The 17,717-nt window shown below is 39.2% G+C and overlaps 1 protein-coding gene across 1 annotated transcript; it reads right to left on the bottom strand.

Moving 5' to 3' along the window:
• Positions 1-4,894: 4,894 nt before the first annotated feature.
• On the bottom strand, positions 4,895-17,618 carry sirt6 (sirtuin 6). Its single transcript, XM_042429040.1, has 8 exons — positions 17,446-17,618; positions 15,958-16,085; positions 12,740-12,922; positions 10,269-10,328; positions 8,289-8,384; positions 8,130-8,210; positions 6,379-6,502; positions 4,895-6,181 (listed from the first exon to the last, which is right to left on the bottom strand). Exons 1-8 carry the CDS (start codon positions 17,509-17,511, stop codon positions 5,864-5,866), a joined length of 1,056 nt encoding a protein of 351 aa, XP_042284974.1. The 5' UTR covers positions 17,512-17,618; the 3' UTR covers positions 4,895-5,863.
• Positions 17,619-17,717: the final 99 nt, after the last annotated feature.

The following is a 17,717-nucleotide window of genomic DNA, read 5'->3' as shown; positions in this document are numbered from 1 at the left end:
TGGGGGAAAAAAAGCTAGGCTGTGAGATGGGGTTGAGCTTTCAACCACATCACATGATCCTCATCATGAACACTGCAGGGTAGCTCCAGAAAAAGCTGGTAAGGGGCTATTGAATTAAGACTGACCTCAAGATCCAGATCTCACAGCCTTTAAGATAAGGACCGAGAGACACAATTGACAGCTCCAGAATAAGATAGTGAGTGGACCTTAAGACTGACTGTGAAATGAAGTTGAGCTTTGTGATGAAGACCATGAGATGCATTTGAAAGCTCCAGAAAAAGCTAGTGCGTGGATCTTGAGTTAAGATAAACTGTAAGATGCAACTGAGTTTTTATCCGCATCTCTTCATGATGAACAGCACGAAACGAGGTGGAAAGCTTCAGAGAAGGATAGACTGAGAGATGGACTTGAGCTTTCAACCACATTTCAAGGTCTTCATCATGAACATTGCAGGATGCTCCAGAAAAAGCTGGTAAGAGGATCTTGAATCTTGGTCTTGACTGACCTCAAGATCTGGATCTTACAGCCTTTATAATTAAGACTGAGACACGATTGAAAGTTCCAGAATAAGATAGTAAGTGGACCTTGAGTTAAGATTGACTGTGAGATCTGGTTCAACATCTTGTGGCATTCAGCATGACAAGCAGGAGACATAATTGAAAGCTCTGCAAAAAGCTCGTAAGTGGACCTGAAGTTAAGATGCAGCGAGATGCAGTTGAGCTAACAAAAGTATCTCTTTGTGATGAAGACCATGAGATGCGTTTGAAAGCTCCAGAATAAGCTACTAGCTGGATCTTGGTTGACAATTGAGGTTTTAATCGCATCTCTTCAGGATGATAACTGTGAGATGCAAAGGTAACCTTTAGAGGAAAGACTTGTGAGCTTTCAACCATGTCGCATGGTCTTCATCATGAACACTGCAGGATGCTCCAGATAAAACTGGTCAGAGGATCTTGAATTAAGACCAATCTTGAGATCTGGATCTTACAGCCTTTACGATAAAGACTGAGAGACACGCCCGAAAACTCCAGAATAAGGTAGCAAGTGGACCTTGAGTTAAGATTGAACGTGAGATGCAGTTGATCTTTGGGGTGAAGACCATGAGCAGAAAGCTTCAGAAAAAGCTAGTAAGTCGGCCATGAGTTAAGATTTTTTCAAATTGCTGTTACTTCAAGGTCAAGAATGACATTTTATGCTCAGAAGTAACTTTTCAATAATAATCAATCAATATTAAAACTCTGTAAAATCATCTGGTTACACTTTAACAATCTAAATCCGTCTTTCTCCTCAGTTCACCATTTTTACAATGATTAATACTTTTAGTCCCTGGTCACCTATGATATTACCGTTACGTGTCAGACAAAAACAAGCATTGACAGTAATTGAAGGTAAATGTTTTGAGCATTCACACCTTACAGTAGTGCACAATGTGCTGTAGCGCAGACAGGAAGAACAAAAACATGCTTGTCTCGGGAGAATAATCTCCATCAAGAGTCATGGAGGTGAATCTGAATGCAGTAGTTAGTGCTGTTTCAGAGCTCGTCTTACACACAACTCAGTCGTATCATAATTAAAATGCAGTGTCTTAAAAGAGCATAACATGTTCCTCTTTGAAGAAGAGCAAAAAACATCGGATATTTCTGTGAGGTAATTTTTGAAATGATTGATGGTGTCATTAAAATGAAATGTCCATCCAGCCTTAACCTACTGCTGCTAATTGTAAGAAATCATAATTAAGTATAAATATGGGCTAAAATTCACAGGCATGCGACACAATCTGCTCCACTTAGCACTAAAAGCTCAATTTAGAGTCTTTTAGGTGTATTTTACTTTCCATTTACAAGTAAATTACAGCTAATCATATAAATTCTTTCACTCAAACCTTGCTGAAACTAGAACTTTTCATTTTAAGAGCTGAGCTTCACTAAAATCTATGAATAACAATTGTATCTTATGGCTCTTAGTGACTTTATGAACTTTATACACTCTTTTTGATTTCAAAGTTCATCCAGATTTATGGATTATTAATCTATGAATCTGATGCTGCCTCCATCTAACAGAAATTTATCTAATATCTTGTGAAGTTGGACATGGAGCCCTGGTTTTCAGCTTTATTGCACTCATCAGAAGGGACAGAACGACACTTTTTTAAAATACACAGAAGTTCAGTGAAGTCGAGAGCGAACAAAGGCTTCGCTTTAAAGCCGCTCGTTCTCTTTGAAGATAATTGCGAATCCAGACAGATGAGTCACTGCAGAATTCATCAGATGTTGCAGAATTGCAGAAGTCATCAGGAGCTTTGATGACAAAACTATCTGAAACTATCCAAAATGAAAAGTGTTTTCAGGTTTAAAGATATTTTTGGAGTGGATTCCACTTGAAGAATCGCTCCCATCAAATCATCTGTAATGTTGTTTTTTTTTTGCAGTCTCTTCCTCTTTCCACTCTCCATCTTCATCACATCTGCAGCACCACGTCTTTGACAGTGAGTCCAACTTCAGCATTCTTCCTCTAAGACTTGCTCAGCCTCCTGTGTGTTGAATGGGGAGCATCTGTAAACGGATTTCAAACAGCAATCTTCATGCCATTCCACATATTTCTTTAATAAGATTCAAGGACTCCACACTCTTGTTCTTTTGCTCACTGACTGATATATATATGCTTTGAGGTGACAGCGATGATGCATTATAAACCAACATATAAAAATAAAGTCTTTTGATTCTCTGCAACAGGTTGTTCTGACCTCGTTGGCTTCGGTCATCGCTCTCTCTTTCCATAAAATCGTCCCAGTGAGTGTCTGTGAAACTCGAAGCTGCCACCCCGGCGCTTTACAGCCACGAGCGTATTAAATGGTTAATAAGCTGCAGCTGCTTCCTTCCAGACGTAGCACTTTCAATTACAACTGAAGAGTTTGAGTCTGGCTTCATCAGAACACCAAATCTTTGATACAGTCTTCTACTGCTGTGACAGACAGGCTCCCTACGGCTATGCTGCAGTGTGACACGGACTTGTGAACTGTTGTCCTTCCAGAGAGATCTGCCATCACAGCTCTGATGCTGTGTTTCAGCCTCCTCCCTGACCGCTGTCCTTCTTGCTGAGTTTGGGTGGATGAGCAGCTGTGGGAAGAGTCAGTCTGGTGCCATTTTTAAATAACGGAGCCTGTGAACCTGCGTGAGTCTTCATTCAGTGACCATTTGATGCTGTTCTTCAGTTTGATGCCTCCTCACTGTCTATAATCTGAATATACAGTATACTTACAGGGACAAAAAGTATCAATTTCATATTTTTGAACTGATCAGATGGACACATCTGACACATTTTATATATATATATATATATATATATATATATATATAGATAGATAGATAGATAGATAGATATAGATATAGATATAGATATAGATATATGCAGATGCATGTATCGCACTGTTTTGCAGAAGTAGGAGCCTGTTGCAAGAAAAAAAAATGGGGAAAAAAATCCCAAATACAAGAATTGAAAGACTTTTAGCTGGCTACATCTGCCAGAGGAGGTGTTAGGGTGTCCAAACCTTTGCACATATCACAATGATGTTTTTATTTTTGCTCAATTTATAACATAAACAGTAACTTTGCATTAATGTTTGCTGATAATATTGTGTTTTTTCCATATCATAGAGAGACTGATAATCACCAAACATGTTATTTGTCAAGGGGTGGCTGAACTTTTGCATACAACTGTACATGGTGATATAGTAAATGTTCTGGAAAATCAATGGAGAAACTTGAATAAACAATAAATCAAAAATAAATAATAAAATAACCGCATCAGAATGTCTTTTTAGGCGAATCCAATGAATACAGGACCTGATAAATAAAGGTGTGTCATCACATTGACACAAAAATGACACCATAAAGCTCATTGATTTATATTGATTATATCACTGATTTACAGTATTGTCCATAATGGCCTAAGACAGTGGAGGTCTAGACTCCCCATAAATCTAATAAATCTGGGTTCAGATTGAAGGGAGAAGAAAACAAAATTAACTTTTTTGCTTTATTCTACTAAAACACTGGTTACTTTCTTTAATTTACTTCTGTAAAAACCCTTCAAAGAAAACTATCTGAGAAAGAAAAAATCCCTTTTTGGTTGAACTGCTCACAACTTGTGTCAATAAGCCGTGATGAATGGGTGGAGGGAAACTGATTCATTTTTAGTGGTCACAAACCCAAATAGGTTGGGAACCAGTGGCCTAAGAAATAGCTGCCACAGTACAAATGGTACAGAAAAGTGGTTATATACTGTCATATCACCCAAGCCAAGCTACGACACCACAAGAACAAAAAACAGAGGTAGATTGCGAGGACAGAGTGAGAACATTAAGCTCATTAGCACTATCGTGCAGAGACAATTGAGACAAAGTTAATATATAGATGGAGAGGTGGAGCGGTAATGAGGGCTGTGTAATGACCCATTCACAGCGCAGGCAGTTTGAATCTGAGTGTGTTTTAGTTGCACCTGTTGCTTATGTCTGGATTGACAAAGTTTCTTAATGGAGTGAAGCTTATTCAACATCAGACACAAGGCAACATGTTCAAGACAGTAATCATCTACTTATAATAAACACCTGTGGCCCACTATACAGTCAGAGCGTCTGATATGAATTTCCTCTCTTTAAACCAGAAAAAAGGGAAAACTCAAGGCAACTAAGGTGCAGGATTAAACCTGGTGCTAAGAAGACAGTAGGTTCGATTATCATGTTCAGTCATAACGCAGCGCATAAAGAAAATTTAAACTACATTAGCGTAAAGATGTTGACCTCAAACACAGAATCATATTATCTTAGATGAACAAACATGTTTTCTCCATTTCAGTTGGTTCACAACTAGTCAGAACACAACATACACACAGGAGGTCGTACCAGGAACTGATTGTGTTTATTTCCAAAAAATGTATTAAAAAAAAACAGTAAAGCTTTTTTTTCCCCCGGCAATGCTTTTCCTGAGATAAAAACATTCTCCTAGAAACACACAGTGTGATTATGGTCCATTTACAGCCAATCAGCAGCAGGTGCTGCGTTTATATACAAAACAGGCGGAATTACACATCTCACGAGAGGAAGAGTAAGAGAAGTACAACTCCTGTACAAGAAAGAGAAGTAGTTTGATCGCTTAAAAGAAGACTTACAACAGAAGATGTTGGGGATAAAACAAAAACTGTGCTCCTCATTATTGTTTTTTACAATGTAACACTGAACTAAAACCTCCCACAGTCGCATGTAACTACTCATGTCAATCAGACTTAATAAGATCAGACGTCCTTTGGCGTAAAACACTGAACAAAGGTGTCTTTACAAGCGAGATCTGGAGCACTCGGTTAAAAATAAAGCAATTAATAAGGTGCAGCAACCTTACACATCTTATTTAAAGCTTCATTTATAACTTTGTGCTCCAGATCTCATCTTGTTGTCCTTTCTGTCAAGGATCTGGTTTGAAGCTCCAGGTGATCTGACTCATAAAGATCCCATAATAGCAGGAGGAACATTTATATCGCACTCTGCTTTGATCACAGACTAAAAGAAACATTTTCAAACATCCAACTGATGTAGCACCATCTCTTTTGACTTATAAGGAGGTCACTGTGTGAGGCTTCAGCTGAGGAATCTTCTATCAGTTAATTTCACGTCGCTTCTCATCGTGGCTGTGAGGGCAGACTGAGAAATCTTGGATTAACAAAACCACTAGAGTACTAGAAGAGTCTTTGCTCCGGAGGGCATAAGAAGGCAAGAACCTCCCTCCTCCTCTGTGATATCCATCAAACCGACAACCCTCAGGTGTAAGGTTTGTTTCTGGATGAGTTTGTGTTGTGAGGAAAATACTTTAGGCTATTTCTCTTCATTTATCCCCACCGGAGAGTCTGCTCTCTCCCTTTTTACTGAAACCGTCTCCTCCTTAACACTCCCGTTCTCTGTTAGCTGCGTTGCTTCTCTTTTCCTCTCTTCCTTTATGAGGCCCTTTTTCACCTTTTCCTTTGCAGTGACTGCACATAGCGGTTTGACATCAGTGGAGGACTCAGAGGTGGCTGTGGAGCTCTCGCAGACGGTCGGCCCATCCCACTTTGGGATGTCCAATCCCAGCAGCTCCATCACCTGTTTCATGACCTCGTCCACATAACCACTGATACGCAGGTGTGCATGCTTGTCCTACAAGATGGAAAATTAAAGCCGTGAAATGAAGAATGTGAAAACGCCAGACAGTGCACATGACCAGCATTTTTCTAACCATAATTTTGCTTTTGATTTGCGCACGACATTTAAAGTGACACTCTATGTTTCCAAGAGCCGACATAGTACATTTATAAAGTATATGTGTCTGTTGGTGGTGCAGGAATGACACGTACGTGCTTGGTGGGCTGCAGGTTGACAATGACCACTTTGCCACCTTTGCGCTTGGTGAGTAGTGGAAGGTCTCCACTGGGTTTGATCTGCATGGAGGTGCCGAGCGTCAGCGCCAGGTCTGCTCGTCTGAATGCCAACAGTTGAGAAAGAGGTCAGGCGTAAACGAAACGAAAGAGATGCAACTGCTTGTGACATTCTTATTATTTACCTGCTTTTCTTTAAGGGAGATTTATAGTTGTGTGGGAGCTGCGAAGCTTCGTTCTTTATTATTATTATTTTGCCGTTTTTTGTCATCTAACTAGTCCTACAAGTTTTGATTCCAGCGGAGATTGTTGGCAGTGACAACAACATTAAGCAAGCTGAAGAAAAGCTCTTTTTAATTCTATTTATTTATTTGGATCTCATTTAGCTCAAGGCTAATCTCCCAAGAGTTATAGTTATATAGTTATAGTTATATGCTGCTTTACAGTATCACAGCACCAGCAAAGCCATCTCTACTGCAAAGCTTCTTCTCACCGTGATTGTCTGTCACAGTGAATGAAAAAGTGTAAACAGAGCGATTGTACAGCAGTAGTCTCCCATTCAGTAACTAGTCTAGGAGAAATAAAATTACCTGAATGCAAATCCAGTTCTTTGAAGGCCGGGGTATGCTCCAAAAGGGCTAGTTCATATGACTAAGTGCTTATAGCTGTGTTACAATGCCTTGGTTGTGCTATGTTGCTTTTGAACAACACTCAAATACACAGTGTCTGTCTTAGAGAGACACGATAATTAATAGTTTTATATGAGGATAACACACACACACTTTCAAAACGTCTCTTCTGGAAGACGTTCATAGCATTGAACTTGTTTGTTTTGTAAATAGTTGTAAGAATGAGACAAATATTCAAACCCTGGCTACTTTTTCACCTTCACGCATCCACCCTACAACTGCGTGAAGTGATGGTGAATGTGCGATTGTCAGTTTTGGAAAGTTATAGAAATTATTGGACGCAGCCCCTTCCAACTAATCCGAGGTGTGCGTGAGGACGTGTGAGATGCCCGGCAAGCTCTTCTGTTGAAATATACTCGCACCTTACGTGCATACAGCCACCATGACGTAAATGAAAGAATAAAAACACATTTGATGCAGGGAAATATAAGCAGAATACAGTCTGATCATGTACAATACACCCGTCTAGTGAAGTGCTGTGAATGGGTTGAAATCCAACAATGAACTATAAATCAAAACCTACATTAACCCCTTGTGTGAAGTATAATACAGTTCTAATTAGCACTCAATCATTTGTCAGATTTTGGTTGCAACGAAGAGCTCCAGACCTTTTCTTTGTGATATAAAATGGTAATTACACATCTATTATAGGTCAATGACGGTACATCAAAGTGAAACACAATCAATCAAATTCATCCTGCTGAGGCGCAATAAAAGCTTTTTGTGGCTGAAAGATTGAATGGAAATGTAGACACACGGAGGCTAAATGGAAGTATTAAAGCAGACTCACACATACATAAACCCTAAAAAGATTTTAAATGAAGGGGTTATTTGCATGTCAGCTCGCATACAGAATGCAAAGCAAATAAACCTGACATATTATTTCACAGGACCCGAGTTGAGACGGGGATATCAGAAGAAATCAAGTATGTACTGTATGTATGTGACAGGAGAGATGTTAAACCAACCACAAAACAGACAATTGTTTCAAAGTATAACAAAAAGGAAACAATGGAGCACACATTACTGCACTTTTGTCACCTGCTTGCATCGTCTGCTTTGTTCAGGTCTCTGTCTGGAAGAGCATCTTCCCAGTCCAGTATAGTGCTGATCAACTTCCCTCTGTTGTGGTAAAGAACACACTGATAAATAGCTGATTGTACGCTACAGGTTCATCCAAAATGTCCAGGCATGCGTTACCTGCAGGCTCTGAGTCCTCTGGAGCGGACCACATCACAGTAACGTCCTGTGGGTTTCAGCCCCATCACACCGATCACCTTTTCCCTGACATACTGCCTGGAAAAACCACAAATCCTCCATTTATTTCTCTGTCCAACTGGAGTGCAGTACAATATAGCAGAAAATGAACCCGACAAAGGGCCATTTATACACATAAATTGATACTAAAAACATGACAACATAAACTCAGTAGCCTTCTTTTTTTCTGGAATAAACTGGACTACTTGGACTTCCTTGAGATATTCCTTGAGGATTCAATAAGTTTCTGGAAGAGCTCTTTAGGGATTTTCATGCAAACCTACTTGACAGCATCATACAGCTGCTGCAGAGTTGTTTACACATATTGTGCATTTGTTCATCAAGCCTCAATTTTTACTTCATCCCAGAGGAAATCAACTAGGATGAGGTTTGGATACTGCGCAGGTGACTTGAGTAAAATGAAGTCACTGTCATGTTCCTGGAAACATTTTGAGATAATGAGTGCTCCGTGAAAGGGTGCTTTATCCTGCTGGAAATTTCAATTTGAAAAAAGGATAGACTGTGGTGCAGCTGGTCAGCGACAAAATAGGATCCCTGGTGTGCAAAGAAAACACTCCCCATACAATTACCAGCAGCTTTTACCTTTGACACAAGGTATGGTGGATCATGGATTTGTACTGTTTCACCCAATTTCTGACTAAGACTGTTGCAAAAGAAATCACTCACTCTGATGGACTTGGTAACATTTTCTAGTGTTTCAGTCATCGCATGTCTATTATAGCTTCATCATCTTGCTCTTAGACTACAAGGATGGAAGCCAGTATGGTCTTCTGCTTCAAAGTTCAACAAATGTTTGTTCAGAGATGCCCTTCTGCACATCTTTGCACTTATAGCCTTCCTGTGAACTTTGAACAGGTGCAATTATACGCACATCATGTAGGTGCAGCGCTATTATAAAACAGCTTCAATGAAAAAAAGATGCTTGACCACACCTGCCACCATAGAGCCTGCCAGCCCAGGTGGGTGTGTGTGTGTATATGCAATACATGGGTTTGGAGTAAGTGTGTGGCCTTCCTGTGAACTTTAACATACAACAATTTCTCTTCTGGCCTCACTTACTGATGAAGTCCAACTGATTGCATATTTTTAATGCTTAATACGTGAACTGTAGAAGCTGCATTGTGTGAAAATCCTAAGAGGGTGTCTGTTTCTGAGATGCTAGAAAAACCACATCTGGCACGAACAATCATCAAAAAGTGAAGTGTAGATAGATACTGTACATTCTGGTGTGAAGTGAACAGCAACTGAACCCTGACTGTGAGCTTTATGTTTTGTGCTGCAGCTGCATAATTTGCTGTTTATATTACCAGTCACACACACACCTAATAAAATGGCCCCAAAGGGAAAGTCAGTGAAAGACCGTAGCTTGTTAAGATGAGAATTATCTAAGACTGTAAAGATCTGAGTGTTAAAGGTTTAGAATTTTTCCAAGTCTGCCTAAAAAACAACAGCCAGGTTCCCAAATGAACACAGAAAGAGATTTTTCTCACTGTAATGATTCCTCTTGTGGCTGTTAAAAGATCCCCTTCAAATGTGCTAGTCATATCAAGTGGATATGTGCCACATTTACAGTCTTTTTAGCATCAAATTCTCTCTTTGTGTTTCCCTGTTGAGCTGCAGTGGAAGTATAGTAACAAAAAGAGGGACTTGGAAATAAAAAGACTGCAATGTTGAAAGACATGTACTTGCTTGTGAAACCCAAAAAATGGAGTTTTTCGAAAAAAAACCCCCAAAAATTGTAAACCTGTCCTTTTAAGTGTGTTTGTTTAGGGATACGCGCGTGTGTGTGTGTGTGTGTGTGTGTGTGTGTGTGTGTGTGTGTGTGTGTGTGTGTGTGTGTGTGTGTGTGTGTGTGTGTGTGTGTGTGTGTGTGTGTGTGTGTGTGTGTGTGTGCATACATACCTGCCACACTTCTCACACTCCTCCACAAACATGTTTCCATGAAGCTCTGATAACATATCCCTGTTAGGGGTGAGACGGAAGAAGTCCACAGAGGCAGAAAGATCACAAAGATGATATTCACTTAGATCATTGTCTCTGAAGTTAAAATGATCACGACTTTTCTCCGTCCTTTGACTAACTCTGATAAATATTCTGAGCACTTGTTTTCACTTCTGCATTCCATCTGGCACGTGAACAGATTAGTGCTAACCAGTTTACTTTACCAGTTCATTTGCTGTCTCAATGATTTCCTCAGAGAACTAACACTTGGCAGTCTGGCCTGATTTTAAAAAAAACTTGTGGAGGATAGGAGCAGAGCAAGGAAATGGCTTCCAAGGAAAGCAAGTCTTCCAATAAGCAGAAAGTCTGGATGTACTGTATGTAATGAGGAAAAAAATTAGATTCCTGGCCTTGGGTTAGTCCAATATGATTGGATAATCCAGAGTGAGACCAAACATTTTCCATTACACTGAGCATTATTGGAAACTATTTGAGCATTCTTCTAGTGCTGTTATCACAAAGCAGCAGCTTCATATTTAAAACAATTAGTCACAACCCAACATATAACAATTTACCATGAAAAAATATTATCTCACATAACTCACAATACCGTATAAGCCTGTCTGTGTTTAAAAAATATTAGAAATGAAGGCACTTAAATATACACAAGAGGCAGAAAACTTTAAAAGTAGAAGAAAAGTACAACGTGTCCACTTATTCATTAATCTCCTTTTCACTCACTCTGCTTCAACTAACTCAAATAAAATCACTTTACATGACGCAGCAATATTCCTGAAATGCAATATGTATTTGTTTATGGAGAACATTGTTGCCTATACTTGGATCATTTTGTGAAAATGGGGTAATATGCTGTATATGACAGGATGATACATCCTTAAAGCTGTCACTAATACATATTTTAATATTAACAATGGATAAAATGATTGTGTGTAATGTGAAAGGTGTTACTTGTAGTGATCAACCCAAAGAAGATTTTTTCCGACTCTGCAGATCCCCTCAACTATATGGAGCATTTTAGCATCTTTCAGCTCCTTGTTTTGGTTTTACAGCGCACAGCTTTACTGTTTTGTTTCACTCTCACTGCTCATCTACCTAGTTTCCATCAAATGGCTGACAGGCAAAGTTAGCGACTAGCTGGTGAATATAGTGGAGCATTTACCAACTAAAAAGGCAGATTTTTTTTCTCAGGAGAGGGTGGAAACGAAAGTGACGCTAAAGGGAGAGTTAATGTTGGACTTAGGACTAGATCGTACAACGTCGCAAGGCAAAGTGCTGTACTGAAATGGCTACAGTCAAAGGCAGAGAGAAAAGCCAGCTGTCATAGGGAGTGGTGAGAGGTGATGCTTTGTTTGCTTTGCTTTGTTTGCAAAGTTAACCTCTATTTCCCCATCGAACTGATGCCAGATCGCTTGCACATACTCACAAATGGCCTTCCGTTTTGTAGTCTTCGTTGCTAAGGTTGTTGCTAAGGTTGTTGTTAAGGTTGTTGCTAAGGTTGTTGCTAAGGTTGTTGCACAGGCTATTCACCTTTTCCACTCGCATATTTTGGCTCGGATTTGGGTTCCAACATGTACGGCTGTATTTGAGAAGTTTATATTTGTAATAAAGAATGATAGAAAAAAAGCGAAATCCAACAACTATCATTTGTTTACGTACACATTTTGCACTTTGTAACTTTGTTTTGAAAGGTGCCACATAAAAAAGTTATTATCTGAAGGATAATATCCAGCTCCTTGCCTACTAACAACCATGATTTGTGTTACATACTGAGGGGCAAATTCACAAAGGATGCACTGCAGCCTCTGATAGCACGATGAATTGCGCATCACTTGCAACTGATTCACAAAAGACATTATGCTAATGATATTACAACGCAAACACGGCCATAAAGTTTTGCAGCTGAGTGCAGATTGCCCTTGTTCCTGTATAACGAGGCATCCCTCAAAACTTCAGGCAAGGAATTTAAAAGTGACATGATCACTGGAAAGCCTGGGCATGGCACCCCTTATAAATGCGCTTCAGTTACCACCAACTCTCTGAGGATGCTTATAATTCCACTAACTGTGTGTGGCAATTAGCGCTGGTCCTTGTGAATTGGACTGTTTTTATAATGAGGCTAATTTGCATAGAAAGGGGCCATTTTTTTTGCAAAATGTATGCATATTACCTAATTTAAATATGTGCAAATAGCAAAAGAGCACCAAGACGCTATTTGCTTGGCAGCTCAGTTAGGGGTGCATTTCACCCTTTGCGGGTGCTTTGTGACTTAAACAAAATTAAATCTTTTTGTCATGTTTGTGCAGGTTTAGTGGCTGCAAAAGCTACACAATCCTTTTGTGAATTCGCCCCTGAGTGTATAAAATGATTGATGTGTGCATCATGCTACAGGACAGCAAGCAGGGAAAAGTTACCTGGGAAATCCAGATCGGACATGCAGGCCATCAACATTCTGGCTAATGAGATACTTGAGGTACCCTGCCCTTTGCAGTCCCAGAAGGGCCAAGTGTGTCAAGCTGGGTCGGGCATCTTCAAATGTGGTGTCAAAGTGAGGTGATTCGCCCTTTTGTTCCAACGTCCACACACCCTTTGGACCCCTGAAAGAGAATATGGTGATGAACACACTTGACAGCAGGCATCAGGATGGGACTGATTATAATGCAGCGGGTGGACTGGAAGCAATACAAGTGTACAACTGGTGCGTGGGCTTGCATTCATGATGCCACTCGTTGAGTCTAATCAATCTGATGGGAGGATTTCTGCAAAAGTTCTGTAACAATTTGACAACATGCTGTCAGGTGCTGCTAGTTTAGCCTCCTGAAAATATGGAAAACCAACGACAACAAGAACAACAACAAAAACCACTGACAAAACACTGCTCATCATTCTGGTAGTCCTTGTTCTGATAGACCTATATGTTCTTCCTGAGGGCAGGAGATCAAACAAGTGATGGGCTGGATGTGATTGGCCTCTGATGATGCTGTGAGATTGGCGTAGGCAGTAGGAGGTGTAGATGATGGTGATGTCTGGTAACTGGGCCCCGATGATTTTCCCAGTGGTCTTTACTACTCCCTGAAGAGCTTGCTGCTCTGCCTTCGTGCAACTGGTGAACCACACTGACACGCAGTATGTCTGCACACATTCAATGGGAAGCTTCAGTGGTAGGTTTGTTTTTCTCAGTTTTATCTCTCATCTCCAAAATGACCTGCTCAGACCAGTTTAAAACACGGAGCCGTGTACATCACTTATTACACACTTATCATCATGAGAAAGATGGTGCAGGATATGAAAGCCAGAAAGGATCTGTAGAGCTGGTAGATTCACATGTTTTGGTGTCTTCAATAATATTAACCAGAGGGACTGAATTTCTTACCATCAGCTGGAGCATGTGTGTGTGGCAGCAGTGGGAATATAATTTGTGTTAGTTGGCCTGATGGGGAAATAGGAGCCTTGGCTTTAATGATATTGCCATCCAAGGTCAGCTCTACATGACTGACAGGCAGACTAATCAAATATTAATTAGTCCAGTTCCGCAGCTAACATCTCCAAGCATGTATAAATTCACACAGGCAAACATCTTCCATTCACACCAGCATGACGTCATGTAAAGTCTTGCTGAGTAACAACATTTTAAGTTTTTGTGTCCCAGTTCAGTTATTTGCTTTTGCTGGGTAATAAAGAAAATCCCTGCACTATAACGGAAGAAAACAAACAAGCTGGAATTTATTTCAGTGTGTGTGTCTTGTTATTCAACCCAGAGCTGATCTGACATGTAATGAGCATGTACCACCATCATCTGCTCATACAGTGGTACTACAAGAGAAACTTGTAGTACTTGCCAACTGCGTAATTATTTCTCTCTCTGTATGAATGTGTAGTGACATGATGGTGGTATTTATCCAAAGTAAATCTGTCAGAGATCTAATCCTTTGGCTAACACATTCATTTGCATTGCCATAGCATTCTGATATCCTTAAAAATGTATAAATTTCAAAGCAGATGTAGTTAAATGAATTGAAATTCATCACTGGAATCATCATCATCTGTCTAATAACCCCTCTGACTTCAGCTCCGGCTGCTGTGTTTTTGGAGAAAGCAACTGTTCTGGCTCTTATTGTTATAATACATAATTATGAGCTCTTAGAATCAAATATGACGATTGATTTCTGAAAATGTGAAAGAAAAATGGAAGAAAATCGTATTGCGCTGATACTTGTAACTAGAGTGCCTCACAATGAATGTGCCACTAGAATAATAAGCATATCTTATTCAGAAACTGACAGAAAGAGCTGTGAAGCATTAAGGATTTTTTGTTCAAACTTTCTTATTGTCACACATATCATGTAATTAACATCATTTGATTTATTTAGCAGCTAATGTGGCACACCAAGGCAAGATATATACAGAGAGGCAGTCAGAAACCTTTTTAAATTCTAAACAGCAGAAAAAGATCTCTGTTATGTTATTTACATATTTACATTATCATAATCCATCTTTCCAAGGCTGTCAAAAATCTAAAATGGCACTATGCAGTTAGAGTCATTTCTTTCTCTCCTTCCATCCAATTTCTGATCAACTGTTTGTTCCTCCTGATTTTCCTCCCTTCAGTATTTACAGTAGTAACTCTGTGTGCAGAACGGCTGCCAGAATCTAAACTTCTCTGCACTTGACCTGTCAGAGACACTGAGGAAATTGTCCTATATCAAACTGCTCTGATGATTCACCTCCACCGAGACAGTCAAATCAACTTTTGAGATTTTATATTTACACACAAAATGAAGAATTTATACTGTATAAATAAGCTGCATCTCCGAATACATTTATTTGCAAATAATCAAATGAGTAACTGAAAACAATGAAAAGATCCTAAGAGAAATATTATCAAAGTGAACATACTGCACATTAATTTGCACATAAGAGTTTTGACATTTAAAATGCAAAAGGTAAATGCACATAAAAGGCTTATTTATCACATATGAATTCAAATAAACTTCACCTAAAAGGCTTCTTCAGGTTTCCAGAATCATTCGTCTATTAAAATTCCTCTAGTAAGTAAATAAAGAACCTTTTAAAAACAGAGTACATTAGTTATTGATTGAATACTTTCACTGAAATATGCTTTTTTGTTTAAAGCCCCATCAAAAGCAATACAGATGTGTAGTGAGGTTTTCTAGTTTGGCATAAACTACTGATACTGTAGATTTACAGGCACAGCTGGAACAATGTTGATTAAGCTCACTTTTAAACAGCCCTTAAGTTCAAAACTTAAGTCACAATAAGAAATGGACATGTGTCCTCAGTTTCTTGCGCAGCCTGTAATGTGGCCTTTCATGAATGGGATACAATCCAATAACTGCAAATTCAGAAACTCATTAGCTAAACGCTCATGCTTTGTGAAGCAGCAGAGAGACACAAAGATATGAAGTAACAAGAACTGCAGGATGACAGCTGTTCATGTTCACAGATATTGTTTGTTTTTTGTTGTTGTACTTGTGTGAGTGTTAGTTTCTCATCAGCTATGATACATATATTGCTTATTTCTTCCAGTATGTGTAGTCCTGATAAATCAGATACCACTCTGCTTTTATTTACAGTATATGAGAGAGAATGTCTCTGTGACTCTGTGACTCACCTGAAATCAGGGATGCCTGCTGAGGTGCTGATTCCTGCTCCAGAGTGGACGACCAAGTACTGAGATTCTTTTATCAACTGAGCGAGGGTCTCTACCTTCGCCTTCAGCTCCTCAGGACCATCAAATACCTGCCACAGAATAACAGCAGGTACAAGAAACACCCGTTGATACTGGTATATTAAAATATGACGATGGTTAAGTTAAAGTTAAGTCACTTTCCTAGGTTTTGCACCTCACATAAGTTAGATGTTAAGTCATTTTCATCTTTCATTTTGTCAAATGATGCTACTAAAACCAGCTACTGTAAGCTTTAATGCCTAATTACAAACAAAATACATCTATATGCATGAGGAGACTGAATCTGAACAACAGAATGGTGCATGTACAACACATGTGTTTCAAGGAAATTTGGTTTCAACTGTTTGTTTATATTACAAACATGATTAAGAACAGCTTGTTTTAAAACATGTAACTGTTTTGGGAATAGAACAGGAAACTCCATTAAGTACAGAGCTTTAACAGAGTTTCACGTACCAACCGAGGTGCAACTTCACTCTTTTTTTAATTTATTAAGCAATGTACAATTTTGATGTAGTGGTGCGTTTAGCTTTTGACTAAAGACTGCACACTACCTCCACAGCTTTTTTCCTCAGGCTGTAACCCTCAAAGACCCCTCTCACAGCCCCCTGTAGTGTTACCTGCCACTTGCACCCCACCACACAGACTGACGATGATCTCCTCCATTCCCTATGCTTTGCATATTTATCATATAGTACTCAAATACTGTTGGACACTATGAAAACTTTGTGTATTATCTTAACCGCTCATTGCACTGGACCGATCTGTCAGCATTACCCACATATGATCCATCATACAAAAACTTACTCCCCCTAAACTTATTTGTAAATATTGTTTTTGTATATTCTCATAAACTGTTAGAGTTATGCTGTTAGAGCAATTTAGAATTGCTGTACTACGTTTTTTGTAATCTCTGTCTTTCATGTACTGTATATAATCCTATTTAACTAGGAAACTGTTGTCGTTTTTCTTAATTTTACTTCTAACACCTGCACCAAAACAAATCCCTTGCACTCATTGGTGAATAAAGTCTGATTCTTAATATGCAGTATATGTAACATATATATAACGCTCATAAAATGTGACTCATTGCTGGAGTTTAAATTATCTCTGTTATAAAGGCAGTAGGACAACACTAAAATATTGCTAACACATTAACTTATATAAAGATTATGAGCAACTGTGTTTTAGAACCATTTCTGCTCGATGAGGACTTTATACTTGAGTATCATCATCTCAAACTGTTATTTAATGAAGTGCCTTTGAATGTGGATATTGCAATTTTTACTTCTAAAATCTAAAACAGTTCATTCATCACAAACATGAGCCAGGCAGACACTCAGCTAATCTGCTAGCTCATTTTTTTAAAGAGCTAACTAGCAAAGCTATAAGCTACTAGCTAAATTTTACCTCAGGAAGTCCACAGACTCCTTTGTCTTCGTACGGCGAAAGCCCGGCGGCATAATTCACAGACATGGCTGTTGTTGGTGTCGTGTCCTTATTGTTTTTGTTGTAAATGCTGCGAAGTGGCGATTCAAGAATCAACCGAGCAGCTTGTTAACTGTTGTGCGACTGACGTCATCCCTGAGGGACGGCATATGCTGCATTCATAAAAAATGGGAAAATTAATATGTTGTATTTTTGTCTCTCCCCAACCGCTCTTTGCTTGGAATAAGAAACTC

The sequence above is a fragment of the Thunnus maccoyii genome, chromosome 12 (genome assembly GCF_910596095.1).
Source record: "Thunnus maccoyii chromosome 12, fThuMac1.1, whole genome shotgun sequence".
Taxonomy (NCBI): domain Eukaryota; kingdom Metazoa; phylum Chordata; class Actinopteri; order Scombriformes; family Scombridae; genus Thunnus; species Thunnus maccoyii.
This window is presented reverse-complemented; position numbering and strand designations above follow the sequence as displayed.